This window comes from Pinus tabuliformis, chromosome 3_2, assembly GCF_031772625.1.
Source record: "Pinus tabuliformis cultivar Carrire ecotype Pingquan chromosome 3_2, CPIR1, whole genome shotgun sequence".
In the NCBI taxonomy this organism is placed as follows: domain Eukaryota; kingdom Viridiplantae; phylum Streptophyta; class Pinopsida; order Pinales; family Pinaceae; genus Pinus; species Pinus tabuliformis.
Window position 1 is genome coordinate 281,111,793 of NC_142302.1, and position 15,152 is coordinate 281,126,944.

General features: G+C 39.8%; 1 protein-coding gene across 1 annotated transcript; it reads left to right on the plus strand.

The window, feature by feature from the left end:
• Positions 1-12,936: 12,936 nt before the first annotated feature.
• LOC149180720 (ribonucleoside-diphosphate reductase small chain-like) lies at positions 12,937-14,044 on the plus strand. The gene is made up of 3 exons (XM_089418214.1): positions 12,937-13,623; positions 13,729-13,799; positions 13,899-14,044. The coding sequence occupies exons 1-3, from the start codon at positions 13,570-13,572 to the stop codon at positions 14,026-14,028; spliced, it is 255 nt and encodes an 84-aa protein (XP_089274340.1). The 5' UTR covers positions 12,937-13,569; the 3' UTR covers positions 14,029-14,044.
• Positions 14,045-15,152: the final 1,108 nt, after the last annotated feature.

A 15,152-nucleotide genomic window follows, 5' to 3' on the forward strand; every position in this document is an offset into this window, starting at 1 on the left:
ATCTGTGAGGATTGTACTGAGAGCTGGCTAGCTGTGAGAGCTAAGGCTTTGTATAATTCCATTGTATTTCCACCTTGTATGATAATACAGATAGTGGGGTTTTTAGCTGAGGCTTTCCCCAAAGTATTTTCATGTGTATTGTGCATTGATTCTTCTTCTTCTGGTTATATTGTTCAGCTCGATCTTTAAGCTTCCGCAAATTGATAATAGAAGTAGGTTATATTATTCTTCTTTGATTTATATTGCATTATTGGGTTAACCTACATTCAGATTCTCTACATGGTATCGAAGCAAAGTTTATCGGAGTTGTGAATAGTATACTGTGAAGAGAATTCGAAGTTTGAAGTTTGGGGTTGCAGGTGAAAATCGAATTCTTATCATACTTCAAGGTTGGCCAATGGTGTTCTATGGCTTTATACTCGAGTATGCCTTGGAAGGTAGCTCGAATTACATAGCATGGAAAGATAGAATGGAGGTTGTATTAGAAGACAACGGCTTGAAGGAATCCATTGATCAAGAAATCCCAAAGCCAGCTTCAACTAATGCACAAGAGTTGGCTGAGTGGAAGAAGTGTGTGGCGAAGGCAAGACAGATCTTCCTTGAGGGAGTTCGAGACCATATTTTCTCGAGTCTCCATGGGAAGGAAACTCCATTTTCAATGTGGAAGATATTGAAGGACCTCTACCAGAACAGTAGCGACCAGAGGAAATTGGCACTCAAGGATAAGCTTCGAAGAATCAAGATGGAGAAGGGTGATACTATTTCCACATATCTGAACAAGCTCACCACCTGCAAAGATGAGCTTAGCAGTGTGGGAATAACTACTACCGATGAATATATGGTGAGCCTCACTCTCCTTGGCCTTCTAAAGAGTAAGAATAGCTACCAGGACTCTATGAATGGAAGGGAGAAACTGTCGGATTGGGAACGACTATGGTTGGATCTGATGCAGGAGGAGATCAGGAGGAGCACACGAGATGGTTCTTCATCCAAGGATGATGATGGAGAAAATCTAGCCTTAGCAAGTAAGACAAGGAAAGGGAAGGGGAAGGCTTCCCATTCCAAATCGAATTCTTCTCATGGAGGGAAGAAGGGTGAAAAGTCTGAAGTGAGATGCTTTAATTGTCACGAGATGGGACATTATGTGACTAATTGCCCATCGAAGAAGTCCAAGAAGGAATCCTCAGAAGGATCGGAAGGTGAGGCATTAGCCTCTCAGTTCAAAATGGACTTTACCATCATCGCATGCATGGTGTCATTGATGATGGGTTGTGTCAAGTATATCGGCAGTGGGGCCTCATTCCACATGACTGGAGATAAAAGTTTATTCAGTGCGTTGGAGGAGAAAGACCTCAAGATGCGCCTAGAGATGGGTGACGACAGAAGGTATAGTGTTTCAGGAGTGGGCATGGTTTCTTTTCAAAGGGAGCATGGGGCTCCTCTCACCTTGACAAATGTGATGTATGTGCCTGGACTGAAGAAGAACTTGGTATCAGTCACGATGTTGGAGGACAAAGGCTACAATGTTGTCTTCAGTAAAGGAAAGATGTTCCTAAGACACATAGCCACGGGTCAGACCAAGAGGATACGGATTCGGGTGTAGAATCTCTATAAACTGGAGGCAGATGATTGTGCAGCATTGAGTATGAAAGCAGAATTGGTGCAAAGCCAAGACATTAGCGAGTTGTGGCATGGGTAGTTGGGCCATTTGCATCATGGGTCTTTGAAGATAATGCAACAGATATCTATAGGACTTCCCAAAGGTAAACTTGAGCAAGTTGACACATGCAAAGGTTGTACCTTGGGAAAGTACACCAAGTCTTCCTTTCATGATCGAGACAGTCGAGCAAAGGCTATCTTAGAGCGAGTTCATACTGATGTGTGTGGAACATTCTTGATGGCATCCACTGTGAAGCAAAGGTATTATTTGATTTTCATTTATGATTATTCTCGTAAATGTTGGATTTATTTCATGCAGAAGAAGGAGCAAACCTTCTCATAGTTTTGTGAGTTCAAAGCTTTGGTTGAGAAAGAGTCAGGGAAGAAGATCAAGGCCTTGAGAAGCGACAACAACAGAGAATATGTCTCTCAATAGTTTAAGGACTTTTGTGCAGCGGAAGGAATTAAACGGGAGTTGACGGCACCTCATAACCCACAGCAGAATGGGGTGGCCGAGAGGAAGAACAGAACTATTGTAGGGGCAGCACAGGCGATGTTGCATGACCAAGGCCTACCACTTCAATTGTGGACTGAGGCATGCAACACAGCAGTCTATTTGCAAAATAGAAGCTTGCATTACATACTTGGGATGAAGACACCAAAGGAAGCTTTCTCCGGTAAAAGACTAGATGTGGGTCACTTCAGGATCTTTGGCTCATCGGTATATTTCCATATGACAAAGGATGCACGGAAGAAGCTTGAGCCAACAACAGAGTTGGGGATTCTTGTGGGGTACACTAATACACCTCACAACTATTGGGTGTTCTTGCCTACCAGTCGGAGGATAGTGGTTCATAGAGATCTCAAGTTTGATGAGCAGAAGGCCATGTGAGTTTCCCTTGAGAGGGAGCTCTAACTACAGGTTGTGGAGGAACCGTTGGTTCCTCAGGAGGAGGACCCTCAAACTGATGCGGAGTAGCCGCATGCAGAGGTTCCAAGAGTGGAGACATCCACTCAAGAAGATTCTCCCAGAGATGGACGAAAGCACACAAGAGAAGCTGACAGATTGTTGGAGGATATGAGAGAGAATGTGGGAGCACCATTTTCTCAGCACAGACAGAGGAGGTCACCTGAGAGGTACACTGGATACATGGCCCTTATTGGGGAATGTGTTGAGACCTAGCCATCTTCCTTTGAGGAAGTAGTGCAGCAGCCGATTTGGGTTGATGCTATGGTGGAGGAGTATGACTCCATGGTTCGTAATAGTGTTTGGGATGGGGTTTTGAGACCAAAGAACAATTCAGTTGTGAGTTCTAGTTAGCTTTACAAGGTAAAGCAATTCGCTGATGATGGGAGGATCATGTTGCTGCAGTATATTTCAACAGAGGAGAAAGATGCTGACATTTTGACATAGGCATTGTCAAAGTGTAAATTCGAGTTCCATAGAAACAGGATCGGGGTGGCAGATAATCCCTTTCTTGTCGAGAGGGAGTGTTGAAATGTGGCAACAAGAATATTCCAATTTAATTTGTCCTTGAATTAAATTGTGAATTAAAATCGAATTTAGTCTTAACAGCTATTGGAAATAATTAATTAAGTTATTTTGACTTAATTAGTTGGAGAAATTCAAGTTAGAAGTCTTTCTGAAGTCATGCAAGAGTTATCCCTTAAATTAAAGAGATAAGCCTTAAATTAAGGAGATAAGATTGAGTTATATTTGAGTTGTAATTAGTTAACTCATTTTACTGAGTTAAGTCTAGTTAAATTAGTTCCAAAATGTTTGAGGAACTAATAGTGAGTTAACAGTCCGTTGATGCATGCATGCACTCAACTAGTGTACTCCAGTTAACTGAAGATTCCCTCATCAGAAACTCATGCATGTCTATTCTGAGAAAGACCCAGTTAAGTTAAATGTCAAGGACAGTGTACTATCAGTGGCATGTGTTTTCTTATAAAGAAGACTCATGCATGCAGCAAGGAATCATTCCTTGAGGATTGCGCAGTTCTAACAGTGTGTGAGACAGTGTTCCACTTGGTTGAAGGAGAATCATCCCACAGGAACAGCACAAGGAAATAGGAGCTTGGAGGGTAGAGGAGAAGGCTTGTGAGAATCTAGGATTGCCTGTGAGCATATATGAGGATTGTACTGAGAGCTGGCTAGTTGTGAGAGCTAAGCCTTTGTATAATTCCTATGTATTTCCACCTTGTATGATAATACAAATAGTGGAGTTTTTAGTTGAGGCTTTCCCCAAAGTATTTTCATGTGTATTGTGCATTGATTCTCCTTCTTCTGGTTATATTGTTCAGCTCGATCTTTAAGCTTCCGCAAATTGATAGTAGAAGTAGGTTATATTATTCTGATTTGATTTATATTGCATTATCGGAATTAACCTACATTCAGATTCTCTGCACCTTCCTATAAATTCACTCCCTTCCATCCCCAAATGGTTGGTCATTAATTGTTGCATCCTTATGCTGAGATTATGCTTACATGCTATCCATTCTAGCTTGGAGAGGGAGCGATTGAAGAGTCTTTTCTTGGACTTGGACATCCATAAAAGGAGGTCTCCAACATCAAGGCATAGGTTGTATGCTTCCTTTTTTAGCTCATTAATATATACATCTAATGTTCACTTTCCATAATTGTGTAAATGTTTATGCTTTTAGCTTAATACTCCTTGATCTATTAAGTAGTTTATGTTTGATGTATGCCATATATGCTCTTGTATCTTGCATAGCTCTTTGATCTTCCTTGCAAGTACTCGGACATGAAGAACAAGTAAGGAGCGAGGCCTGGAGTGAAAGATTCAAAGTCATCTCCAAAGGATTGAGTGATTAGCATCAGAGCGAGGTAGGTTTCTCCTTCTCTCTGCATTTGTCAAACATAAGCTAGGAAAGTGTATGTTAGTTTGTTTAGTTTGTTGCTAGACTAACTCATTGGGCTAAAGGGATCGCCTCTGTCTGCAGAGGGGATTTACCTTCACAAAAAAATGGTGACTCCGCTGGGGAAGCTTTAGCCTTTTCATCCTCCTTTCTCCTGACCAACCATCATGTTCTCAGTTAGTTTGGGTCTGTATAGGTCTGCACAATTATTGGTTGTTATCTTAGAGTGCTCATTCTGGAAGTGTTTGTGGAATTCCTTTTGTTTTTTACCTTATACCTCGCCCAACACTCTTTTTCTCTGACAGTCATGCTACCAGCGTGTTTTCTCTTACAACAGCCACGTTGATCCCCTGTTCAGCGCCAATTTGGCCAACAGTTGCTTTGATCCCTGAGATTGACAAAAAACCTAGGGTTTCTCTATCAAACTCCAGTGTGTGTGAACCCCTAATGTCTTGTTTTGTCCTGCATGACTAGATTTATTGATGGTTTGATTGATTACCTCATTCTATTAGCAAATTCTTACTTCTTTGAATGTTCAAGTGTTTGAGTGCAATTGGATTGATTTTAGGGTTTATAAGTCATTTGATTGTCACTTACTGCTTGTGAGTGTAATCGAGTTTGTGGTTTGTTGATTGTTTAGGTTAGTAAAATCATTTGAAACATTGATTTGCATTAGTTTCGGTTTGTCTTGTGCAAAGTTTCTTTTCAATTGTACTAGGTAATCTTACATTTGAAATTCATCTTTGTCATTCATCAAGCATAGATTACATTGTTTGGTTTACAAATTGAAATGAGTGTATTTGTTTATCTATTTGAAAGAGAAAGTGAAAGACATTTTCATTTAGTGCTTTTCAATTTGGCATTACTTTGATTGATGCATTAGGAGCATTAGGATCATTTTGAATCAAAATCTTCATTTTTTTTTAGTTAAAGCTTAGTTTCATATGAGCATATGAAAATCAAAGAGAACATCATTTAGGTACAATGCATCTTAGTAAAGTAAAAGTCATTTTTTCTTTCAATAGATTGCATGTTCATTTGTGAAAGTGAAGTTTAGTGTTGCTCTTGCATCTTTCATTCAGAAAATTTAATGGAGGCATATTGTTTGATGCATTCTCTTGTTTAATGCATTAATTGATTGAAATCTCTTCTCTTACTAGTATAGAATTAATTGAAATGAAAAGTTTCCTTTTCTCATAGAGGTGCATTCTAGGATTCAAGTGACATCGTTTGAGCCCAAAATTGAAACATAATTCAAGAACAACATTAAAATTTATTGAATTAACCTAAGGGGCATTTGGAACTTAACGCAAACATTTATAGGTCTAGGATAGAGACGTATTCTGACGTCTATAAACCTAGTAGTTGTCATTAACTACCTGCATTGTATCCCGGGGGTGAAATCTCATTCCAGTACGAAAGTATATCAGAGGTTCTCCAATACGCTTGGGTATATCGGAGGCACTCTAGTATGGAAAGTATATGGGAATTCTCTCACCGAACGGTTATGAATTAGACAGTGCTAACACGGACTTGTGCTCCCCGTACCGTCGAGTATCTATTGGCAGACCCCACTAGGTTGCTATCCTTTAACCGCAAGTAACCAAGTCTGCCACTTTGTAGACGTGATACACCGAACACAGCATTCAGGGAGATTGGTCATCATACATTAAGTCCATGGTTTCGCCTAAGGTGTATATAATGGTTCACAGATACTTGGTAAACCCTCTTGCCTAGTACACCCTTTTTTATTTATTGCTTGTTTTTTATGTTTTAAAATTTAACTGCCCATGATAACATGACTTACCTATGCAGTTATCCTTGGCCTCATATTTCCTGATTAATAGTAATTTTTAATTGTCGGCTCAAATCAACCACCCTTTATTGTTTTTTGAGAAAAGGTCATTGTGGCTGAACAACCGGGTTCACCTTACATTTCCCCTTCATCATCTGACACTGAAGGGTCATCACGAGGAGTTCATCCTGAGATTTCACAATCACTTGAAGATAAAGGTCTTAAACTTCATATTATCCCGAGCATTCAACCCCTTGCTTCACATCCTCCACCTCGAGACTCATCATCTTAGGAATCTGATCCAGAAAATCATGAGAGTCCACAGAGGTTTGTTTTATTCTCTCTGAATCTGATTTTTGATCCATTGGTCATATCTCCTCAACGACCATATAGTCCATACGATAATCCTGGTGTGACTTTGGAAGTATCTCCACGATCATCTCAAATTCCCCCTTGCTAACAATTTCCACCCATGGCATCAGAAGGTGAGTTTCCAACCTCTCCTCAAGGTCCTCTAGAAGTCTCAGCCACTCATACTCCCAGTGTTCACAATGATTATGAATATGACTTTCCACTTGAAGGCTTTCCATATGTGGGAAATGTAGCACCTCCACCACCGCGTGAAAGCAATGAACCTTTGTTTTCGGCAGGTTATACCTCTTTGGCTCAGTGGGTTTCAGGTACTCCAAGTGCATCTTCACTTTATCACAATCCCATTTGGTAGTCAGGCGCCATGCCTACTTTTGGTCCATTTGTTTCAAACGTGGCCTCTCAAATTCTTGTACTGACTGTAGTTTCTTGAGTTGTTGTACAACCAACAGTTACGGTTGGGGAAATTAATGTCCCCATAAGTTCCTTAAGTCCTCCATTAAGTGGAAATTATGTGCCACCACCTATCCCACAGCATGGGGGGAAACATCCACCTCCTCCATATGTACATCCTGTTTCTTGTGGAGCTTATGTGAGTGGATCTCAAACTCACGCTACCGGAGCTAGCCAAAATGTTGGCAGTGTACCTTATCCTGGTGGATCATCAAATCCATCTAGATCAAGCCAAATCTAGTATCAAAAGCCTCTTTTGGCCCAGATAACCTACCAGCAATCATACCCTCCGTATGGCTCACAATAGCCTCAAAATCCACCTTTTACATAACAGGCAGGCCCCCAAATGCAACCTGGTTCAAAACCCTCATTTGCGGCATCTGGTCAATTTCAAGCTGGAACTTATCAATACCAACCTGGAACTCGGCAAATTTCACAAGGAACTTTCCAACAACAGTACAACAAGGACCTTATGTGCAACAAGGGATTTATCAACAACCATTGCAATAGCAAGCACAACCCTTGCAACAGCAAAACCAACCCGTGTATCAACAAGGTCATCCCCTACAACAGCAGGGTCAACAGTTGCAACAACAACCTTATAATCCATATGCTTAGCAAGTTTTTTATCCACCTTATGGTTCTCAACGGCCCATGGTGGGTCAATATCAACCTTACCCTGGTTAAAACCCACCTTTGTGGGGGAAAAATCCACCTTTGTATGGTCATAATACCTCTTAGTGGGGACAATATCAGGCTCCTTATGGTCAAAATCCACAACTTTGGGGGTAGAACCCATACCAACTAGGATTGAATCCACAATTTGGGCCTTATCGAAGGCATCCCATGCCTTTCAATCCATAATTTCCATTTCTAGCAGTGTTGTATTGGCCTCCGGTTCCTACTAAGATTCTTGGCAATTGTCTGAAATTCGAAGGAAAGTCTGGGGAAGACCCCCAAGCCCACGTTATGACTTATCATTTATGGTGTTCATCCAATTCTTGGGTTGAAGATTTTGTTCGTCTATGTCTTTTCCAGTGAACCCTTACGGATGCTGTCGTGAAATGGTACATCAAGTTACCTCGAGGTGCCTATCAAGACTTCAATTCTTTGGCAATGGCTTTCCTTACTCACTTCCAATTCCGATTCGATATGAAATTGGTACCCATTTTCTTACGTCTTTGAATGGAGACGTTGACGCCGCCCTATCAAGTTTGATATACCTAATGAGTTGTTAACTGAATGTTTACCAAATCATTCGTCAACAAAATTTCCAAGGACATAGCTATGGGTAGTTGTGTGATCGAAGATCAAGCCATTTCCCATGCCCAATATTTAGATTTGGTATATTCCCAATCTGGCACGTTCTATGATCTCTTGCCTGATGCTCTAAGACATCTACGGACCTAGCATCTTCTAAACCTCCAGGCATACCACATGTCGATGGTATTGTTGGGTCAGTGACTCAAACTTCTAGTAAAGCTTCTTTGAAGCAAAAATCTGTTTCATCTACTGCCTCCAATCCTCCTTTGAATCCCTCTCGAAATCCTTGTAAAACCTCTGAAGTTAATGTCGTTCAGTCTACCTCGGAAAAAAAAGCCTCAAAAGGTAAAAACAAGGGTAAAGGAAAAGCCAAATCTGATACCCCAAAACAGGATCCTCCAAAATCATTTGTTGATGATGCATCTAAATGTAAGCCCAAATATCCTTGCCTCATTTCTAAGGAATATCACTATACCAAGGATTGTCCCCATCATGCGAAAGTTAGTCGCTTGTTAAAAGGCACTCAAGGGACACCGGTTGTATTAAAAGAACATTTTCCATCACAACAGACCCAACTGATAGAACAAATACAATCTTCTACATCTTCGAGTTATCAGTTTTATATGACTGGAACGGTAACTATTTTTGTCACCACTTGGTCAAAAGACTATCCAACTCCTCCCAAACAAGCTGTGGAGAAACAAGTTACTGATACACCTTCTACTTCTACTCCACCCAGTTCCGGTCCTCTTCATATTAAGAGACCTAGTAATGACTCTGTTATCTGACCACCTCCTAAGGGTGTCCTTCGGAAATCATCTTACAATCTGAATGCGCGAGCTACCCAACATTACAATATTGTCGAATATTTATCTCAAACACCTTTGACGATGTCTGCCTTGGAAGTTCTCCAAAGTTTTCCATCACAGCGGAAAGCATAACTATCCGCTATAGGAGGAATTGACCCTACGGACTCAAGTTTGATTACCTTTGACTTGGAAAATCATGTTCCACGTCTTCCCCATCAACTTGTTTTCTTAATCCAAGTCATTATTAAAGGGAAGACGATTCATCAGACTTTGAATGATGAAGGTGCTTCCACCTTCATCATTTCTATTTCATGCTGAAAAGCTATAGGCTCTCCACCTCTTAGCCAGTCTCCTAACACCTTAGAAGCCTTTGATGGCATAGGATATCGTGCTTACAGTATTCTCACGAAATTGCCCATAACGTTGGAAGGGAAAACCATTGACTTAGAAGTAGAAGTCGTTGATGCAAATTTGAATTATAACCTTCTACTTGGACGAAGTTGGACTCATGCTATGCTTTGTGTGGTTTCTTCTTTGTTTTGTGTGCTCCATTTTCCTCATGAGGGGAAAATAGTCATTGTTGATCAGTTAGCCTTTTTCTCTTCTGGCTCTTCGAATGGCAATGTTCCATATGTGGGAAATACTAGCATTCCTTATGAGAGTGTTGGGGCAGGTCTTTTCAAAGACTCTTCTCTTATGGGAACTTTTTCCCTCCCACCTCCAAACGTCACTTTCGTCAACATGATCTCAACTTCTTACGATCCTTGGATCATTCCTCACCTCGATCAGGTTGATTCTTTTCGCAATGTCCTACCACTCAGCCCAACAGACTAAGCCTATCAAGATGTTGTTTTGGCTTCAGTGGTCACTTCTGAAAGTCATGCTACTCATAGTATGCATCTAGACGTGTATTCACTGTCCCCTTGGCTTGTTTCTTGGGATTCTCTAGATCCCTTGAACAAGACATATCCTACTGACGAGAGTATCATCGAGGTTATGTCTCTTGAGGAAACTCCCTGGAATGATTCTCATCATCGTTCCTCGTTTTCCCGAGTCTCGGAGAGATTTCATCGTGTTTATATACCTTTGTTTCCCGTATACTCAGCCATCCACTTCAAACGCCCATTTTGGTGCCTGAAGTTTTGTCCAAGGGAAACATGGGGAATATTACTGCTACGATGCCTATCAACATTTATGTTAAACCAGGAATTGTCGAGAACATCCATGTCGGGGTTTCTTGTTCTCCAGATGAGATCAAGATTTACACTGCCCTTTTTAAGGAATTTTGCGATGTCTTTGCCTAGTCATATGAAGAAATGCCTAGCATAGATCCAAGTATAGTTGTGCATGAAATTCCTACTTACGCAAATGCAAAGCTTGTTCATCAGTGACTTCATCCAATGCACCCTAGAAAGGCAGCCGCTATAAAGGGAGATGTTGAAAAACTTCTGAAGGTTTGTTTCATTTACCCTATTCCATTGACAGATTGGACTTCGAACATTGTCCTTGTGACTAAAAACCAAGGGACTATTTGTGTTTGTGTTGATTACCATGATATCAATCGGGCATGTCCGAAAGACAATTATCCAACTCCTTTTATCGATCAAATCATTGATGAATGTGCCGAGAGTGAGATTTTTTCTTTTATGGATGGTTTTTCTAGCTACAACCAGATTAACATTCTTCCCACCAATCAGCATAAAACTGCTTTTATCTGTCCATGGGGAACCTTTGCCTACAAAAAACTCCCTTTTGGTCTGAAAAATGTTGGTGCTACCTTCCAACGAGCGATGTCTTATGCTTTTCATGACATCAAACACATCATTCAACCGTATCTTGATGACTTACTGGCTCATTTTGCTAAGCGTCATGATCATCCTGACCACCTTCGAGCGATTTTTCTTTGTTGTAGACACTACAATATTCGTTTAAATCCGCATAAGTGTGTCTTCTGCATTGAATCTGGTCATCTCCTAGGGTTTGTGGTATCTAAGGAAGGCATCTGGATTGATCCCCTCAAAGTTGAGGCCATTGTAAATTTACCCCCTCCATCATCTTTACATCAGTTGCAGAGCTTGCAAGGGAAAGCTAATTTCCTTCATCGTTTTGTACCCAATTATGCTGAACTTGCCAAGGGATTTACTCATTTGCTGAAAAAGGGGATCCCATTTATTTGGGATGAAATTTCTCAAAAATCTTTCGATGCATTAAAGAACACCCTCATTAGTGCTCCTTTGCTGCATCCCCCCAACTATCACCATGATTTCTTCTTGTACTTGGTCACAGTGGATAGTAATATTGCCATGGTACTAGTTCAAGACGATGATGATGGAAACAAACACGTGATCTACTACTTAAGCCAAATTCTTATCGATACTGAAACTTGAAATGCCCATGTTGAGAAACTTGCTTTAGCAGCAGTTCACGCTATTCAATGCTTTCGACATTATATTCTCTTGCAAAAAACCGCTGTGATTTCCGATTGCAACCCCATGACCTACATCCTGACATGTCAGTTGCTAGGGGTCAAATATTCTAAGTGGATTGTTATACTTCATGAGTTTGATTTGGATTTTGCTACAGCCAAATCAAAGAAATCATTGGTTTTTGCTGAGTTAATTTGTGCCCTTCCCTCCGCAACAACATCTATGGCTTTTGATGAGCTCATTCCTAATGAGACTCTCTTTCTCATCAACACTCTTGACCCATGGTATGAAGATATTATTGTCTATCTCCAAACCCAGAAAAATTTATCAGATTTTTCCAATTTTGAATGTCGTCGCATTTGACATCAGTCCCAACCATATCGAATCACTGGCGATAGTTTGTATCTTTGTGTGTTGTTTTCTTCCGGAGTTCTCGCATCCATGATTGTTTGTATCGACGTTTCGAGCCATCCACCATGGTTCATCATCAGGATAGATCAGTAATTATGTAGGACATATCTCATTGGACTTGAATAAATAGGGTTAAGAGATGCACAGGGAATGGAAGCCGACCTTGCCAAACTTGTTTTGTAATTTTTGGGTTTTGATTTAATTATATACTATTAATAAAATAGAATGATTTAAATTAAGTTTGAAATATTCAATTATATAAATGAAGTGTTTAATTATTAATTTTTATGTTAATATCAGTGATGTAAAATAATTTAATTATTTAATTTGATATTCTTTGTTTGTAAATTAATATTTTTAATATTTAATTATATGATGAGATTTTTATTATTTAATTATGTGATTTATTTATTTATTTTTCAATTTAATGAGAATTTATGTGATGGGATTTTTATTTATTTCAATATTAATATTAAAATGAATTTTTAAATTTATTCTTACTTATTTTTATTTTTATTTATTTATGATTAATTAGGCCGATAGGCCTTTCCTATGCATCAACTTTTCGTCAACACTTTTACTCTGAGCCGTTTGATCAGATGAGACACTTTCAACCGTGGATCTGAACCAGAAAAGGAAACAACGGAAAATCAAGAAAGCACGGAAAGTCAAGAAAGCCGGAGTGCTCGTTTTGGCAAAACGCAAGATTTTCTGGACGCCATGCACCAGAGTATGCATCAGCCTTGCTGTTTCTATTATAAAGCTTTCCTCCCTCTGCCTCTTCAATGCAATTGCCATGCGTTTCATTCATCACATAGCCGAAAAAGAGGAAAATAGGTGGCTAGAACTGTGCCTGGGCAAAGAATTTCTTGTCCCAGACGAGCAACCAATAAAGCAATTGCTTTGCCTGTGCTTGAATCAGTTCGACCTTTCAAGGTATTTATTAGGCAATCTTGATCTGGAATTCAAGATTTGCAGGGGTTTTATGGCATCCAGGGTGCTTCCATTCGTGAGCCGAAGAACCTGCAGAGTTTGGTCCTCAGCGAGGTCTGATGAATTCTGTTACACCAGTTCCCGTAACGTGAATTCCTCTTCGAAAACCCTGCAATATTCTTCGGTGGCCGCAGCCACGGCTCCTCAAATTCGTGCAGATTCCGTCAATGGAGCCATTAACGCTCCTGCTGCCGTTCACGACTTCGAAGATAGGGATTGTTCTTGGGCTTAACGACGAGGAAGCTTATGACTTCGCTTTTCAATCTCCTTCTTGTTTCCTGCGAGCCTGTCGCGGATCTGGGCATGAAAGCGCTGAAATCACCTCTGATGGATTACGCGCCTTACAGAGTACCGCTTCTCAAAGCCGCGAAGCGGACTGCGTTTTCTCATTTCTGCGCTGGTGAGAGCGTCCTCTCTCAGTGAAAAGAGAGTTAAAGAGATAGTTTATGATGCTGTTGAGATTGAACGGGAGTTTGTTTGTGATGCTCTCCCATGTGATCTTGTTGGGATGAATGCTATACTCATGAGTCAGTACATTGACTTTGTTGCTGACAGGCTTCTGGTATGCATTTGTTATTGTCAGGAATAAGTAGGGCTTTGTATCGTACATGCACATGATGTAATGTTTTACCAATTTAATTGGGCAATCTCTCTGTTGGCAATTCAGGTTGCATTGGGGTATAGCAAAGTGTATAATGCACAGAATCCATTTGACTGGATGGAGCTGATCTCTCTTCAGTAAGTATTTGGTTTTTATTGTTGATTACATTTCCTATGTGTTTGTATTTACTTAGAAATTTGTAATTTTAATTGGGTTTCTTTTCAATGAATGTGCAGAGGGAAAACAAATTTCTTTGAAAAAAGAGTTGGGGAATACCAAAAGGCCTCTGTTATGTCTGGTTTGGGCAACATGGAGGGAAACCATATATTTAAATTGGACGCAGATTTTTTAAATTTGATTAATTAACCTCCCCATCTTGGGAGGGAAAGGATGGTAGCCCATTGTGCTTCTACAAAGATTTTCATTGAGTGAAATAATGATGGCGTTTGAAGTTTCAAAATCAATCCTATCTTTTCCATTGTTTTGATTAATTAGATTGGGCTATTCCTTTAGGTTAACGGTGGCCCTTTGTGCTTGTACAAAAGGTTTTTTAATGAGAATGAATGCATTTGGGGTTTCAAAATTAAATTTCCTTTTTTTTAATGTTTGTTAATACATTTGAGCCAATTATTTCAGGATCTATGTACGACAAATAGAAAATTGTTTACTAGTAAGATAATAAACAAATTGCCCTAGCATACAGGATGTCAATTTTCATGATCGTTAATACATCTGAGGCAATTATTTCAGGATCTATGCACAACAAACAGCAAATTGTTTGCTAGTAAGATAATAAACAAAATGCCCTAGCATTCAATTCTTGAGCCATTTGAAAATTTATAAGCTACCCACTTCTTCTTTGTATGTAGCCTGGAATTGAACCTTAATATCAGGATTTGGCGCCAAGGACCTTGAATAAATACCCTATAATGATATATTATGACTTAAGGCCATTAAACATACTCTTTGGTAAGTAGTCATAGGTCTGTGATCATAATGCAACGAATACCAGTGAATGATGTTTATATAAGCCAATTCATATTGGCATTTCTCCAAACAGTCTATAAGCAAACTAAATTAGCAATTTAACAATCACGACTTGGAGCCTCGAACAATGTATATCAGAAATAAGATTCATGAGTTCTATCATTAAATGCACATGAAATTACTCAACACTTGTCTGCTATATGTGGGATTTGGCATCATTTGGCATCAGCAGAACAGAGTTTTGAGAAATAAAGACCAGTGCCCTTGATATATTGCTATGAGGCAATGGAGTGTTGGCTTAGAAGAAACAACCGACTTAATAATTTATATGATTAATGGAACCAGGTGTGTTGACCAAAGAAAAAATTGTTGAAATACGAATTTAGGTAGTTGAATTAACAGAGTACCAGAGCCCTTTTTAGGTTGAATGGGTTGAGGTATGGATGGAGGAGCTTGCTTTGCTGAAGAGAAATGACTTTACTTTCTAATAATCTTCTTTGGTA

What these genes read in the sequence shown, in the direction of transcription:
- LOC149180720 (XM_089418214.1), top strand. Translation starts at nt 13,570, where the DNA reads ATGAATGCTATACTCATGAGTCAGTACATTGACTTTGTTGCTGACAGG. An exon ending in TTGTTGCTGACAGGCTTCTG is followed by an intron (nt 13,624 to 13,728) that starts GTATGCATTTGT and finishes TTGGCAATTCAG; the next exon opens with GTTGCATTGGGGTATAGCAA. An exon ending in ATGGAGCTGATCTCTCTTCA is followed by an intron (nt 13,800 to 13,898) that starts GTAAGTATTTGG and finishes ATGAATGTGCAG; the next exon opens with AGGGAAAACAAATTTCTTTG.